This window comes from Rattus rattus, chromosome 1, assembly GCF_011064425.1.
Source record: "Rattus rattus isolate New Zealand chromosome 1, Rrattus_CSIRO_v1, whole genome shotgun sequence".
In the NCBI taxonomy this organism is placed as follows: Eukaryota; Metazoa; Chordata; class Mammalia; order Rodentia; family Muridae; genus Rattus; species Rattus rattus.
This window is the reverse complement of record NC_046154.1, coordinates 208,089,639-208,105,179: the sequence shown is the minus strand read 5'-3', so window position 1 is coordinate 208,105,179 and position 15,541 is coordinate 208,089,639. Positions and strand designations below refer to the sequence as shown.

The following is a 15,541-nucleotide window of genomic DNA, read 5'->3' as shown; positions in this document are numbered from 1 at the left end:
CACTTCCTTAATTCCATTTAATATCCTCAAACACAGGAGTTAGCTTCATTCCACTTCCTGGTACCCCATTTACTCTTTGAACCATATATTTTGTATTTTTCTGTTTTAAGCTGGCTATGCTTGATCAAAATTCTCTTCATAAGAGTAAACCAGAGAGCAAAGTCTACACTGGGCTTTTTTGAGATTTCCTTTGTCAATGCAATAAATATAAATTTCTTTACCTTAGCCTCAGGTAGACTGTTCGGATAATGACAACAAGCAGCAACATTCTTCACTAAAACATCGTAAGAACAATCTCCAGAGTTCAAATCATCTCAATGCCAATGTCTTCCATAGTCCTACTAGAATGGCCCATTAAGTCCCACTTAAAGCATTCCGTGGCTTTCCAAATCCAAAGTCCCCAAATCCACATTCCTCCAAACAAAAACATGGTCAGGCCTGTACAGTGATACTCTAGTCCCTGGTACTGCTTTCTGTCTTAATTTGGATTTCCATTGTTATGTAGAGACACCACACCAAGGCAACTTTTATAAAGGACAACATTTAATTTGCCTGGTTTACAGTTTCACCATGGCAGGAAGCACGGAAGCATCCAGGCAGACAGGGTTCTGGAGGAGCCGAGAGAGTTACATCTTGATCTGAAGGCAGCCAGGAAAAAACCGGCTTCCAGACAATTAGAAGGAGGGTCTCGAAGTCCATGTGCAAATGACACACTTCCTCCAACAATGGCACACTTCCTAATAGTGCCACTCCATGGGCCAAACATATTCAAACTGCCACAAACCCTACACATTTATTTATTTCCATCCCCCACACCCATCTTGTTCTCTTCCAATTTTTTTGAGATGACATATTGCTCTAGAGTCCATGCTAGTCTTGAATTCACCATCCTCTGCCTCAGCCTCCTGAGTGCTAAGACTGTTAAGTGTGTACCACTGTACTTAGCATATACTCTCTTTAAATTTCTTTTAGACTTATGTATTTTATGTGTATCAGAATTTTGCCTGTGTGCGTGCATGTATGTATGTATGTATGTATGTATGTATGTATGTATGTATGTATGTGTATTATATGTATGTCTGGTGTCCATGGAAATCAGAAAACGGTGTTGAATCCCCTGGAACTGGTATTAGAGTTATGAGCCACTAGATGCTGGGGACAGAATCCGGATCTTCTACAAGAGCAGCAAGTACTCTTAACCACTGATCCACCTCTCTAGACCCCATATGGATTCTCTTGATCATTACAACTCAACCTTTAAAGTGGGCAGTACTAACAGTGACATTTGATGGCCTGCAAATTGCAGGAAACCCAGAAACTCTGGAAGGATATGGATGCTAATGAACCCAAAGGACTGTAAATGGCCCCCACTCCATCAGCACCCACTCCCCTGTGCACACTCACGGCTGCAGGTCTTGCCATTGGGATCCAGAGTGTACCCCCGACGGCAGCGGCAGTAGTGACCCTCCTCTGTGTTCACACACTCGTGCTCACAGCCTGGTTTGTTCAGAGCACAGTAGTTGATCCCTGAGGAGAGAAAGCGAAGACCTCTCTCTTCAGACTGTGTGAGGCTATTAGGTGGGCTCCAGGGTTCCCACATGGAGAAAGAGCTTGCAAGCTAGGAATTATCATTCAGTCAGTCATTCGCCAGCCAAATGTGAGGCCCTAAGCTAGATACTAATGTAAATGTGAGTGCTGCTGAGGGCTGGCCTTCAAGGGTTTGCACTCTGGAGATACAGCAAAAAAGAATCAGGAAATTGAGTGCCAAGAAATGAGGTGAGGCTATTGATGCCTTCTGTGCCCTGCACTGCTGGTTAAACCATAAACCGAGGAGCAGTATAAAGGGAGGTGAGTGGATGTAACTTCATCTAGTAGGGTCTGGTATGCCAAAGTCACATGTCAGAATTGTCAAATAATGCCCTTTATGTATGTCAACTCATAAAGACTTCAAGGAGAATGAAGAAGGTCAGACTGAAAACAGGAATGACGAGAAACCCCACACATCAAGTCACGGTGTCAGATGACTTGGGAAAGAAACTCCAGAATTACTACAAAGGTTAAAAACGTTGAAGCAGAGAATCTAAACTCCTCACTAAGGAACTCCAGGTCCAGAGAAGTAAAAATAGCCTGCCCAAATGACATAGCTGATGTGGATGGCAGTTCCCAGACTGGACCTCAAGACTCATAGCTCGGGCTAACTAGGAAATTCACACTGGCTTTTAAGGGTGTTATTCCAGGGGTTGGGATTTAGCTCAGTGGTAGAGTGCTTGCCTAGGAAGCAAGGCCCTGGGTTTCCCCAGCTCCGGAAAAAAAAGAACCAAAAAAAAAAAAAAAAAAAAGGTGTTATTCCAGCAATAACGAGCCCCAACCTGAGTACCAGAGTCCGAAATCTCACAACCCACATCCAGGTCACACTGCAATTGCTACCTCAGACCCTGATGGCATCGCCACCTCCATGATGCAAGCATTAAGGGCAGCTCTGACAGGCAGATCTCAGAGATCCAGGCCTGAGTTCCCAGCAAAGACAACAGAAAATGTAATGAGAAGGAGGAGGAGGAGGAGGAGGAGGAGGAGGAGGAGGAGGAGGAGGAGGAGGAGGAATTGGAGATGGGCCAACAAAGACACCAGCTCTTAGGAAAAATCTGTTTTTCCTGGATATAAAAGCAGGGCACCTAGCTGAAGAGGAAATGGAGCTGTCATTATCAAACATGTGGATGAGCGTTAGGGACTCTGGCAGAGGCCACGGCCTACCAAAGGGACTATTTGTGGCGGTCTTAAAGCAGCTCTCCTACCTTCTGTTTTCTCAGCACACGTCCCTTGATGATCTGTGCAATGGCTACCTGAGAGGCTTCTCCTCTTCAGGATCCTCCAGCAAGGTGTGGAGGGAGGGTTTGAGTCTAAAGAACCTTAGAGGACTGGCAAGAGATGCAGTACCTCAAGCAAAGTCTCTATTAATGGCTACATGCCAATTTCTTCCCCATTAGTAACACAGGAAGCATGTTTTCATAATGCCTGTCTGTGCTGAACCAGATTTAATTATCTCCTAGAAACCCTCATCCACTAATAGGAGCCCACTAGCAACTGATTTCCTACAGTGTAGTCAGCCCCTCAGTCATCCCTAGGCAAAGGTGTCAGCAGTGCAGAAGAGAGCAACTAGGTCATGAAGCTGTCCCGCCAACAAAGTGTAAGGGGTGTGTGGTCTAATGGAAATATTCCACCTCATTGTCCTCACAGTTTGAATCTCTTCATTCAGGTTCTCATAATATTTGACTGTTTCAAGGGTTTTTATCCAGGTTTGGGGGTAGGAATTATCTTTTATAAGGAAGGCTCAGTTTCAAAATATGGGCTCTGTAACCACACAAAGTTTAATATTCACTAGAGTGTTGAACTTAGTCTGTGCCATAAGCAGGATGGGACTTGTCTAGATTCAGTTCCACATATGAGCCACAATGCTTTTCAGAAGTACATGGTACAGTCTTGCCATGCAACACATGAAGGCTAGGAAGAAGTAGCAGGCACAATACACAGGGAGACATCCTAGCAGGCATGGTAGTGCACACTGGAGAACCCAGCCCTCAGAGGTTAAAGAAATATATGTGTAATGTTGAGGCCAGCCTGTACCACATAGCCAGAGTCTGTCTTAAAACAATCGAAACCAAAAATAACAGCAAGGGAAGGAGGGAGGGAGGAAGGAAGGAAGGAAATATACATCACTAATCAGAAGTTCCGGGGAATTCTACAAATGCTGTGGTGAGGAAATCACAAAGATCAAGAAGTTCCATTTACACTATAATTTCTCCAGGATAATGTATCTCAGAGCAGCTCCATCACTCATTCCTTCATACATAATCTATTCCACAAGTCTGCACTCAACCCACACGACCCAAGCACTCTGAGCTGTTGAGGATTCTGTAATGTAAAAGGGCAATCACCTCTTCCTGGTAGGACTTTCACTTTGGTGTCCTTCAGGAAGAATCTGGTGTGTGTGTGTGTGTGTGTGTGTGTGTGTGTGTGTGTGTGTGTGTATGTATGCATGTGTGTGTATGTATGCATGTGTGTGTATGTATGCATATGCATCTGCAGATATTAGTGATGTAGTCTAGAGGTCTGGTTTGGAGTAGATGCTCCAGTGGCTGGCTACCCCTCAGTATTTCAGGTGACAGACGTCTGAGTCATAGACTTCCTCACCCCCATCCTGCTCATGCTCTGTTGCCTTTGAAACAATGGCTGCAATGACTGAGTGTATCACCCTCCTCTTTCCTTCCTATCAAAGAGAACAGAGCCTTAATGTCCCCACACTCAGCTGTCATCAAGTGCCCCATCTAGTAAAACTTGAAGAAACCAGCTCCTTTGATGTCACATCTCTATGTCTTTTTTCTCCTGTTTGTAGGAGCATGTGACAGGGGTGTAGGGGTGTGCACCCTCATTTCAAGGAGCAGCTTCAGCATGGACTGAGTTGGTAAGCAAATCTCGGGACCAGACTCAGTCTATTCAATCTCTAGAAAAATGTCCCACAAAAGGTTCTGCTGAGGCAAAGGAAAATAAGAACAGAATGATGTTAATAAACACAAACATCCATTACAAATACAAAATGCTGGGGCTGGAGAGATGGCTCAGGGGTTAAGAGCACTGACTGCTCTTCCAGAGGTCCAGAGTTCAAATCCCAGCAACCACATGGTGGATCGAAACCATCTGTAATAAGATATGATGCCTGCTTCTGGTGTGTCTGAAGACAGGTACAGAGATAAATAAATCTTTTAAAAAAAGAACAATAAATAAATAAATAAACAAATAAATAAACAAACAAACACAAGAAGCAAAAGGTCTGCCAAGAAAGGAAAGCTGACAGGAACACTTGGAGGAATAGGACAGGACCACTTACTTCGGCAGGTTTTCCTGTCTGGATTTAGCATGAAGCCTTTTAGGCAGCGGCAGAAAGCAGATGTCTGGGCATTGACACACTCATGCTGACATCCATGATCTGAGGAGGCACAGTAGTCTATCTCTGGAAAGAAAGCAAGGTCTTGGGAATCATGAATAAGTCAATATGGCTAGGCATGAAAACCAAGGGTTCTTTGGTTTTCTATTTGGTCTCTATTTTCCCCAAGGGTATAAAGTACAGAACTTATAATTTTGACCCAGAAGAGCCTCTTCAAAACAAACAAACAAACAAACAAAGACAAAAACATTTCTAGATATTATGTCCTCATCTCAAAGATCTTTTTGACATTTGATTCTATAAAATATTTATATATAAGAGGAATTTGTGAACATGCACATTCCTTGAGTTGGTTCCCATAAAAGCCACTGGACTTAAATCTACATTGGGGCGGGACATAGCGGCACAACTTTATTCCCAGCTCTTAGGCGGCAAAGGCAGGCAGATTTCTGTGTGTTCAAGGCCAACCAAGACTATATAGTGACATTTGGTCTCAAAAGAAAACAAAACAAAGCACACACACACACACACACACACACACACACACACACACACACACACGTTGGTCTGAGGAAATACTTCAGTGGTAAAGAAGTGACACAGCCTGCCAAGACTGAACAGCACCAAAAAAAGGAGGTAAATGTTTTATAGGCTTGGGAATATGACTCAGTGCCTAAAGTATCTGCTCCTGAGTATTGGGAGTTCAGAATACCAGTACCAACATAAATGCCCACCTGTAATCCCAGAACTCAGAGGCAAGATAGGTGATCCCCAGAGCATGCATGCTTCAAGATTAGCCAAATTGGCAAGCTCTGGGTTCAGATCTCGATTTGATGTATAAGGTGGACAAGGATCATGGAAGGTACCCCAGGTCAAACTCTGGCCTTTACATATATGCACAAATATGTGCGTGCACACCCCACCCCAACATAAGTGCTCATACATATAAACTCACATACATATGCCAAAAAAAAAAAAAAAAAACCGAACCAGATTTTGTTTACTGTGTTACAAGCTAAGGAGAGAGAATAGCTGAGCATTTAATTGAATTTATGCAATTAAATAGATGAAAACTTTCCCAAATCAAACTCTAAACCACTTAAATGCTTTATACACTGAACTAAATAATCAAATTCTAGGAAACATAGAGTCTAGAAGGGAAAAGACAGAAATATTCTGAATTTAAAACTCAGCTGAGCAGTGATAGCCCATCACCTTTAATCCCAGCACTCAAGAGGCACAGGAGGGTGAATCTCTGAGTTCAAGGCCAGCCTGCTCTACAGAGAGAATTCCAGGAAAGCAAGGACTACACAGTGAAACCCTGTCTTGCAAACAAAACAACAACAACAACAACAAGAAGAACAAAAACAAAAACAACAACAAAAAACCAAACCAAAACAAAAACCCAGGAAACTTTATTTTGCCATCAGCACTGGTGCACATCTTTAGTCCTGGCATTCAGGAGGTGAAGGTGGAGGTGGATCTCTGGCTTTAAAACAAGCCTGGTCGACAGGATCCTTTCAGTCTTCATCTGTGCCCAGAGCTAAGGCTGTCCGACAGCACTCCAGACGCTAATCCTGCCCAGAAAGAGCTGGTCTCCCAGTAGTGCTCTCACACCTAAGATCACAGGCTCACAGGCCCACAGGAGGGACAAGCTCCAGTCAGAGAGAGCAAGACCAACTAATATTAACAGATAACCAGATGGTGAGAGGCAAGTACAAGAACGTAAGCAACAGAAACCAAGGCTACTTGGCATCACCAGAACCTAGTTCTCCAACCTCAGCAAGTCCTGGGTATCCCAGCACACCAGAAAAGCAAGATATAGATTTAAAATCACATCTCACAATGATAGAGGACTTTAAGAAGGACATAAATAACTGCCTTAAAGAAATACAGGACAGCATAGGTAAACAAATAGGTGCCCTTAAAGAGGAAACACAAGAATGCCTTAAAGAGTTCTAGGAAAACACAACGGAACAGGTGAAAGAATTAAGCAAAACCATCCAGGATCTAAAAATAGAAATAGAAACAATAAAGAAATCACAAAGAGAGACAACCCTGGAGATAGAAAACCTAGGAAAGAGATCAGGAGTCATAGACCCAAGCATCACCAACAGAATACAAGAGATAGAAGAGAGAATCTCAGGGGCAGAAGATACCATGGAAAACATTGACACAATAGTCAAAGAAAATGCAACTCCTAACTCAAAACATCCAGGAACACAAAGAAAATATCAAACCTAAGGATAATAGGTATAGAAGAGAGTGAAGATTCACAACTTAAAGGTCCAGTAAATATCTTCAACAAAATTATAGAAGAAAACTTCCCTAACCTAAAGAAAGAGATGCCAATGAACATACAAGAAGTCTGCAGAACTCCAAATAGATTGGACCAGAAAAGAAATTCTGCCCATCACATAAGAGTCAAAACACCAAATGTACAAAACAAAGAAAGCATATTAAAAGCAGTAAGGGGGAAAAGGTCAAGTAACATATAAAGGCAGACCTATCAGAATCACACCAGACTTCAACAGAGACTATGAAAGCTAGAACACAAATGCCAGCCCAGGCTACTATATTCAGCAAAACTCTCAATTATCAAAGATGGAGAAACCAAGATATTCTATGACAAAACAAAATTTACATAATATCTTTCTACAAAATGAGCCCTAGATGGAAAACTCCAACACGAGGGAAACTACACCCTAGAAAAAGCAAGAAAGTAGTCTTTTGTCAACAACCTCCAAAAAAGATAGCCACACAAACATAATTCCACTTGTAACAACAAAAATAACAGGAAAAAACAATCACTATTCCTTAATATCTCTCAATATCAGTAGACTCAATTCCCCAATAAAAAGACATAGATTAACTGACTGGCTATGTAAACAGGACTCAGCATTTTGCTGCATACAGGAAACATACCTCAGTGACGAAGACAGACACTACCTCAGAGTAAAAGGCTGGAAAAAAAAATCCAAACAAATAGTCCCAAAAAAACGAGCTGGAGTAGGCATTCTAATATCAAATAAAATCAACTTTCAACCAAAAGTTACCAAAAAAGATAAGGAAGGACACTTTACACTCCTCATCAGTAGAAAAATCTATCAAGATGAATTTTTCAATTCTGAATATCTATGGTCCAAATGCAAAGGCACCGCATTCATAAATCTCTAAGTATACATTGCACCACACACTATAATAGTGGGAGACTTCAACACCCCATTCTCATCAATGGACAGATTGTGGAAACAGAAACTAAACAGAGACACAGTGAAACTAACAGAAGTTATGAACCAAATGGATTTAACAGATATCTATAGAACATTTCATCCAAAAACAAAAGAATATACCTTCTTCTCAGCACCTCATGGTACCTTATCCAAAATTAACCATATAATCAATCACAAAACAGGCCTCAACAGATACAAAAAGATTGAAATAATCCCATGCACCCTATCAGATCACCACGGACTAAGGCTGGTCTTAAAAAAACAACAAAAACGACAGAAAGACCACATACACATGGAAGCTAAACAACTCTCTACTCAATGATAACTTGGTCAAGGAAGAAATAAAGAAACTAAGACTTTTAATAATTTAATGAAATGAAGGAACAACATATCCAAATTTATGGGACACAATGAAAGCAGTGCTAAGAGGAAACTCATAGCTATGAGTGCCTCCAAAAAGAAACTGAGGAGAGTATACTGGCTGGTTTTGTGTGTCAACTTGACACAAGCTGAAGTTATCACAGAGAAAGGACCCTCAGTTGAGCAAATGCCTCTATGAGACTCAGCTGTAAGGCATTTTCTCAACTAGTGATCTGAGGAGAGGACCCAGCTGATTATGGGTGGTGCTGTCACTGGGCTGGTAGTCTTGGGTTCTATAAGAGAGCAAGCTGAGCAAGTCAGGGGAAGTAAGCCAGTAAGAAACATCCCTCCATGGTCTTTGCATCAGCTCCTGCTTCCTTCCCTGCTTGAGTTCCAGTCTTGATTTCCTTTGCTGATAAACAGCAGTGTGGAAGTGTAAGCCAAATAAACCCTTTCCTCCCCAACTTGTTTTTGGTAATGATGTTTGTGCAGGAATAGAAACCCTGACTAAGACTGAGCGCATGCACTAACAGCTTGACAGCACACCTGAATGCCCAGAACAAAAAGAAGCAAATACACCAAAAGGGAGTATACGGCAGGGAATAATCAAAATCAGTGCTGAAATCAACCAAGCAGAAACAAAAAGAAATATACAAAGAATCAAAACCAGGAGCTGGTTCTTTGAGAAAATCAACAAGATAGATATAAACTTAGTCAGACTAACCAGAGGGCACAGAGAGTGTATCCGAATTAACAAAATCAGAAATGAAAAGGGAGACAGACATAAGAACAGAAACTGAGGAAATTCAAAAAAATTATCAGATCCTACTACAAAATCCTATACACAATGAAACTCGAAAATCTGGATGAAATGGACAATTTTCTAGACAGATACCAGGTACCAAAGTTAAATCAGGATCAGATAAACCATCTAAACAGCCCCATAACCTTTAAAGAAATAGAAGCAGTCATTAAAATCTCCCAACCAAAAAACAAAACAAAACAAAAAAACAAAAACAAACAAACAAACAACAACAACGACAACAAAAAAACCCAACTCAGGACCAGATAGGTTTAGTTCAGAATTCTATCAGACCTTCAAAGATGACCTAATACCAATACTCTTCAAACTCTTCCACAAAATAGAAACAGAAGAAACACTACCAAGTTCTTTTTTTGAAGCCACAATTATGCTTATACCTAAACCACACAAAGTTCCTACAAAGAAAGAGAACTTCAGACCAATTTCCCTCATGAATATTGATGCAAAAATACTCAATAAAATTCTCCCAAACTGAATCCAAGAACACAGCAAAACAATCATTCACCATGATCAAGTAGGCTTCATCCCAGGAATGCAAGGATGGTTCAATATACGGAAGTCCATAAATGTAATCCACTATATAAACAACCTCAAGAGAAAAAAAAATACATGTTCATCTCATTAGAAGCTGAGAAAGCATTTGACAAAATTCAACACCTCTTCATGATAAAAGTCTTGGAAAGATTAGGAATTCAAGGTCCATACCTAAACATAGTAAAAGCAATATACAGCAAACCAGTAGCCAACATTAAATTAAATGGAGAGAAACTTGAAGCAATCACACTAAAATCAAGGACTAGACAAGGCTGTCCACTCTCTCCCTACGTATTCAATATAGTACTCAAAGTCCTAGCCAGAGCAATAAGACAAAAAAAGGAGGTCAAAGGGATACAAAATGGAAAGGAAGAAGTTCTATAAGATAGTCTCCTCTCTGTATAACAAGGAAGCTACTACACTCATGAAATCTCAACCATACAGTTGCCTAAACAAGACCAGTAAAATGACAGCACCAGTTGACATGTATACTGGTTGGTTTTGTGTCAACATGACAGAAGTCATCAGACAGGAAGGGGCCCAGTTGAGGCAATTTCCTCCATGAGATCCAGCTGTAGGACATTTTCTCAATCAGTGATCAAGGGGGAAGGGCCCAGCCCATCGTGGGTGGTATCATTCCTGGGTTGGTAGTCCTGGGTTCTACAAGAAAGAATGTTGATCCAGCCATGGGAACCAAACCAGTAAGCAGCACCCTTCCATGGCTGCTGCATCAGCTCCTGTCCTCAGGTTCCTGCCTGGATTGAGGTCCTGTCCTGACTTTCTTCAGAGTTGAACAGTATTGTGGAAGTATGCGCTGAATAAACCCTTTCCTCTCCAGTTTGCTTTTGGCCATGTTTCATTGGTGCAATAGAAACCCTAAGTAAGACAACATACTAATGTGGAAGGGGAAATCTCACCCCTACCACTGGATGAAGAGCTATAGGCAATTAATTATTGGCTGCTGAGAGAGGGAGAATCAGTCTTCTCCAGGGAAGAACCCCTGATAGGTTGTCCTAAGTGGTCAGCCCTAAACACTCAAACACATGTACCAGACCAAATAAACTCAGCAACTTGTATTTATACATACATATACATATCACACATCACACATCACACTTCACAACACACACACACACACACACACACACAGAGAGAGAGAGAGAGAGAGAGAGAGAGAGAGAGAGAGAGAGAGAGAGAGACTAATAATAATAGTTAAAGAAGAATACCAGCCCCAGAGTGTGAGCATGGAGCCTTGCCACTTGTCTGCTGTGTGGTGGTGGTGATGAGAGAGATGCTTCCTTTTCACTCTGTGCCACCTAAGGCAGGCAGGAGAGCTGGCCCCAAGGTCATCAGAGTAGGAGAGCTGGCCTGGAGGCCATGAGAGAGGGAGAACTGCCCCTGTCCCTCATTGGTTGCAACACTCTGGAAAGTGGGCCCTGTACCTCACCTGGGCAACAGAGCAGAGCTGACCCAGTGACCTAGGGTGTGAGAATGAGAGAGCTGGCCCTGCCCCTTGCTGGCTGTGGCATTGGATAGATCAGGCAGGGCAGGGCAGGGTAGGGGAGCTCACCCTGGTGGTATGGATGTGGGAGAACTGAGGGCTGAGTAGCCTAGATAGTTCTTAGGCCCAGCTCCAAGGCTTTGAGTTGGCCCACCCCGACATCTACCCCATCAGTGAATTACTGGACTACTTGAAGGGGCTGATCCTACAGATCCAACACTACAGGATGTCCATGACATAGCGCAACAACAGGAACTCTGAGAGGAGTTCAGGTGTAAGGACTCAGTACGGTTAGTGTAACAGAAGCCAGAGGCCTCGGACCAGACCAACGAGTCCTTGCAATGGACGTTTGCAAGCAAAGAAATGTGGACAAAAGGATATACTATGGAACAGACACACTGTGACACACTACAGCTTCCAGAACAAGATTTTTTCCCCTCTGTTATGGGGAGGTTGCAAGGGTAGAGGGCAGGTATGATGAAGGGAGAGATGAGTGAGATTGGGGTGCATAATGTGAAATTCACACACACAAAATAAAATCTTAAAAAAAAAGAAAACTACAGAGCTATGAAATAGCTTAAAAATAGTTAAAAAAGAAGACTAGTCATGACTTTGAGAGGAAGTGGAGGAAGTGGAGGGGTAGAAATCTAGTACTCATGCATGAAATTCTCAAAAAAAAAAAAAAAAGAGCAACTGGTCCAACCCTACATATTTTTGGTGAATAATTTAATAAGTTTTGACATATGTATTACTCCTATGAACCCATAACTACAATCAAGATAATGACTGTGGGGGTTGGGGATTTAGCTCAGTGGTAGAGCGCTTGCCTAGCAAGCACAAGGCCCTGGGTTTGATGCCCAGCTCCAAAAAAAAAAAAAAAAAGATAATGACTGCTTGGGGCTGGAGAAATGGCTCAGTGGTTACTGCTCTTTCAGAGGACCTGGATTTGGATCCTAATATGTATGTAGGGTGGCTCATGTCCCATAACTCTAGCTCCAGAGAATCCCAGTGATCTCTTCGGGTCTCTACACGTATATATGCATACGTATCACACACACACACACACACACACACACACACACACACACACACACACATTATTAAAAAGATAAGAATAAATCTTTTAAAAGATAAGTCTGTATTTGTTGATGATATTAACCTTTCCACGTTGAAGTGCCTTGACAACTTTATTTAAACAAGTCATTTCACACTATATTTGTGGCTTACTTTCTTTAACACTTCTGTCCTATTTTCTGTATGTCCATATTTGCACAGTTCATACTCTATAGTCTTCCTCTCCATGAACATACTATATCTAGCTAATTAAGTTATCTTCAGTTTTTCTTAGCAATATTTTGTACTTTTTGACTATATAGCTATTTCATGTCTACTCTAAAATTTGTTCACAGTTGGTGTTGTTGAACATTTTTAGTTTAAAGTTTGATTGTATATTGCAAGTTTTTATGAATTCATCTTATACAAACTTAAGTTTGTATAACTTAAGTTTAGACTTAAGTAGAACTTAAGCAAACTTACGTTTAGTTAATAGTTTTTAATAGGTTTATAAAAATTGATTAGATTATCTATGTAGACGACAATGTTGACAATTTAAATTCTTCCTGTCTGTGATGGTTTGTATATGCTTGGCCCAGGGAGTGGCACTATTAGGAGGTGTGGCCTTGTTGGAGTAGGTGTGTCACTCTAGGCATGGGCTTAAGACCCTCACCCTAGATGCCTTCAAGTCAGTATTCTGCTAGCAGCCTTCAGTTGAAGATGTAGGACTCTCAGTTCCTCTGCCTACCGGATGCCACCGTGCTCCTCCCTTATTGATAAGGGACTGAACCTCTGAACCTGTGAGTCAGCCGCATTTAAATGTTGTCCTTCTAAGAGTTGCCTCGGTCACGGTGTCTGCTCACAGCAGGAAACCCTAAGACACTGTCAATATATGTGTCATCTACTTATTTCTATATTTTCTTTCCTATTTCCCTCAATAGAACTTCCAGGAGAGTGTTAAATAGAAGATTTCAGAGCAGTCATTCTCTTTAATTTATGATCTCCATCTCTTTGTGTGCACGTGCATGTGTGCATGCCGCAGCATGCCTGTGGGGGTTAGAAGACAATTTCTGAAAGTCGTTTCCCTCCATCATGGAGACTGAGCTCGTGATGAACTAAACTCAGGTCACAGGTCTGGCAGCAATCACTTTCCCTTAATGAGCCATTGCGCTTGCTTTGTTCCTGAGCTTATAAAGAAATAATTCAAGCTTCCGCTGTTAAATAAAGTAATTGGTAATGTTTCATTAAGGCACCTTTTGTATATTATGTATGCATACTGTGTGTGGTCTGTGTGGGTGCACGTGTGTGGGGGTGTATGTGCACATGTGTGTGGAGGTCAGAGGTCAATCTCAGATGCTTTCCTTAATTACTCCCAACTTTATTTTTGAGACAGAGTCTCTCCCTGAACCTGAAGCTCACTGAGTCAGCAGACTGGCTGTCCAGCAAGGTCTCTCAGTTCATCCCGCCCCTGCTTTCTTACCTAAGCACGGATGCACTTACTTTCACTTCTAGTTTACAGAAAGCTCTTTATTAATCACAGCTGAGTATCATTTTTTATCTGTCCTTTTTTCTGCATCTAATGAAACGGCTAATCTGTTTTCTTTTAGCTTGTTAATACCGTACATCAGGTTGATTAAATGTTGAATATTAACGCAACCTTGAATTTCTGGGCTAAATTCCACATGGTTATGATGTATCGCCATAAAAGTAACTTTTCTTCCCCTGAAGAAATTGTCCTCTCTGTGTCTGAGGCTGACTACCTCTGTCTGCTAACCTCAGCCTACTCCTGGAAGCTTCTAGTTTCCATAATCTGATTAGGCCTAGCATGTTGTCAGCCTCTGAGACTTACTGCTGAATAAGCTCAGCTTTTCTAGTTCTTTCTGATCTCTGGCTGGCTGGTTCAACTCAGCTGTTCTAGCTCCAACTCCTTTTCAAGCTGACTGATTCAATCTGGCTTTTCCTGAATTGCTCTGCTTGGCCTCATACTGACTTTGGCAACAAATTCTAACCTTCGGCTCCTGTGCATTCTCTGACTCACTGTCTTCACCTGTGTCTAGCTTGTGCTCCCTCTGCAATCCATCTCAGCTGAATGGGCCAGTAACACTGCCCTTTCTCTCTGCACTGCTCTCTAAGTCACTGCTCTTTGCTCTCTGTTCTCTTGATACTTGGGCATATCCTGTCCTGCCAAATCTTTCTCTGATTCATCACTTTTTCTGCCACTCAATTAGACATTACTTTCAAACATGGGTGCATCCTTCTACAAAGTAACTTAACCCTCATTGTTTAGGATTAAAGATGTGTGTTAAGGGCTGAGCCACACCACTAGAAACAGGTTTTTCTAGTAAATAACACAATCTTGGGGTTCACAGTGTGATTGAATATCCTGTAACACATTGCGCTTTTTGTGTATTATTAATTTGTTGCAAATGGCTAAAGAACTGTTTTGCATATATTTGATGAGGAATATTTGTGTATAAATTTTTCTTACAGTTTATTTTGGTTTGAGCATCAGAGTAATGCTGGCTTGGGAATGATCTGAAATATATTTCCTTATTAATTTTGAGGGATCACTTGTAGAGAATTAGCATTAGTTATTGCTCAAATAAAAGGTAGAGTTCAGTAGTTAAGTCAACTAGATCTAAAATTTTCTTTGTGTAAAGGTTTAAGGCATAAATTAAAATTTATGAGACACAGTTTAAGAGATAAAGTTTAAGAGACAAAGGACTATTCAGATTACCTATTTCTTCTTCAAAAAAACTGTAGTAGTTTGTGTCCTTCAAGGGATTTGTCCATAACATATAACTTATCATTCATATATTTTGTGTGCTATTTTTCCTTTCCATGGATCAATAGTGATATCTGCAAAGGCCTGGGTAACTGCTGCCTGTCTAGCCAACCATTTTACGGTCTTACTAATGTTACTAGGAAACTTTCTCATGCTTGAGTTGATTACATATTCTGTTATGTTCTGTGCTTTGATGTTCCTGGACGCAAGCACAGTAGAGGTCATTCAAGACTGCTTTGTACCAAGCTTGGACCCAAACCAACTGCCTGGGCAGAACTTCCTGCACCTGTGAATGATAAGTTGTCCCTGGGAT

The 15,541-nt window shown here is 41.5% G+C and overlaps 1 protein-coding gene across 1 annotated transcript in view; it reads right to left on the bottom strand.

Moving 5' to 3' along the window:
- Nucleotides 1–15,541, bottom strand: part of Matn2 (matrilin 2) — a 138,143-nt gene that overhangs the window by 31,773 nt on the left and 90,829 nt on the right. Inside the window, exons 7-8 of the mRNA XM_032914335.1 lie at nt 4,883–5,005; nt 1,405–1,527 (exon numbers count right to left, since the gene is read on the bottom strand). Of these exons, the coding sequence (XP_032770226.1) occupies nt 1,405–1,527; nt 4,883–5,005 (246 nt within the window). The remainder of the gene's footprint in view (nt 1–1,404; nt 1,528–4,882; nt 5,006–15,541) is intronic.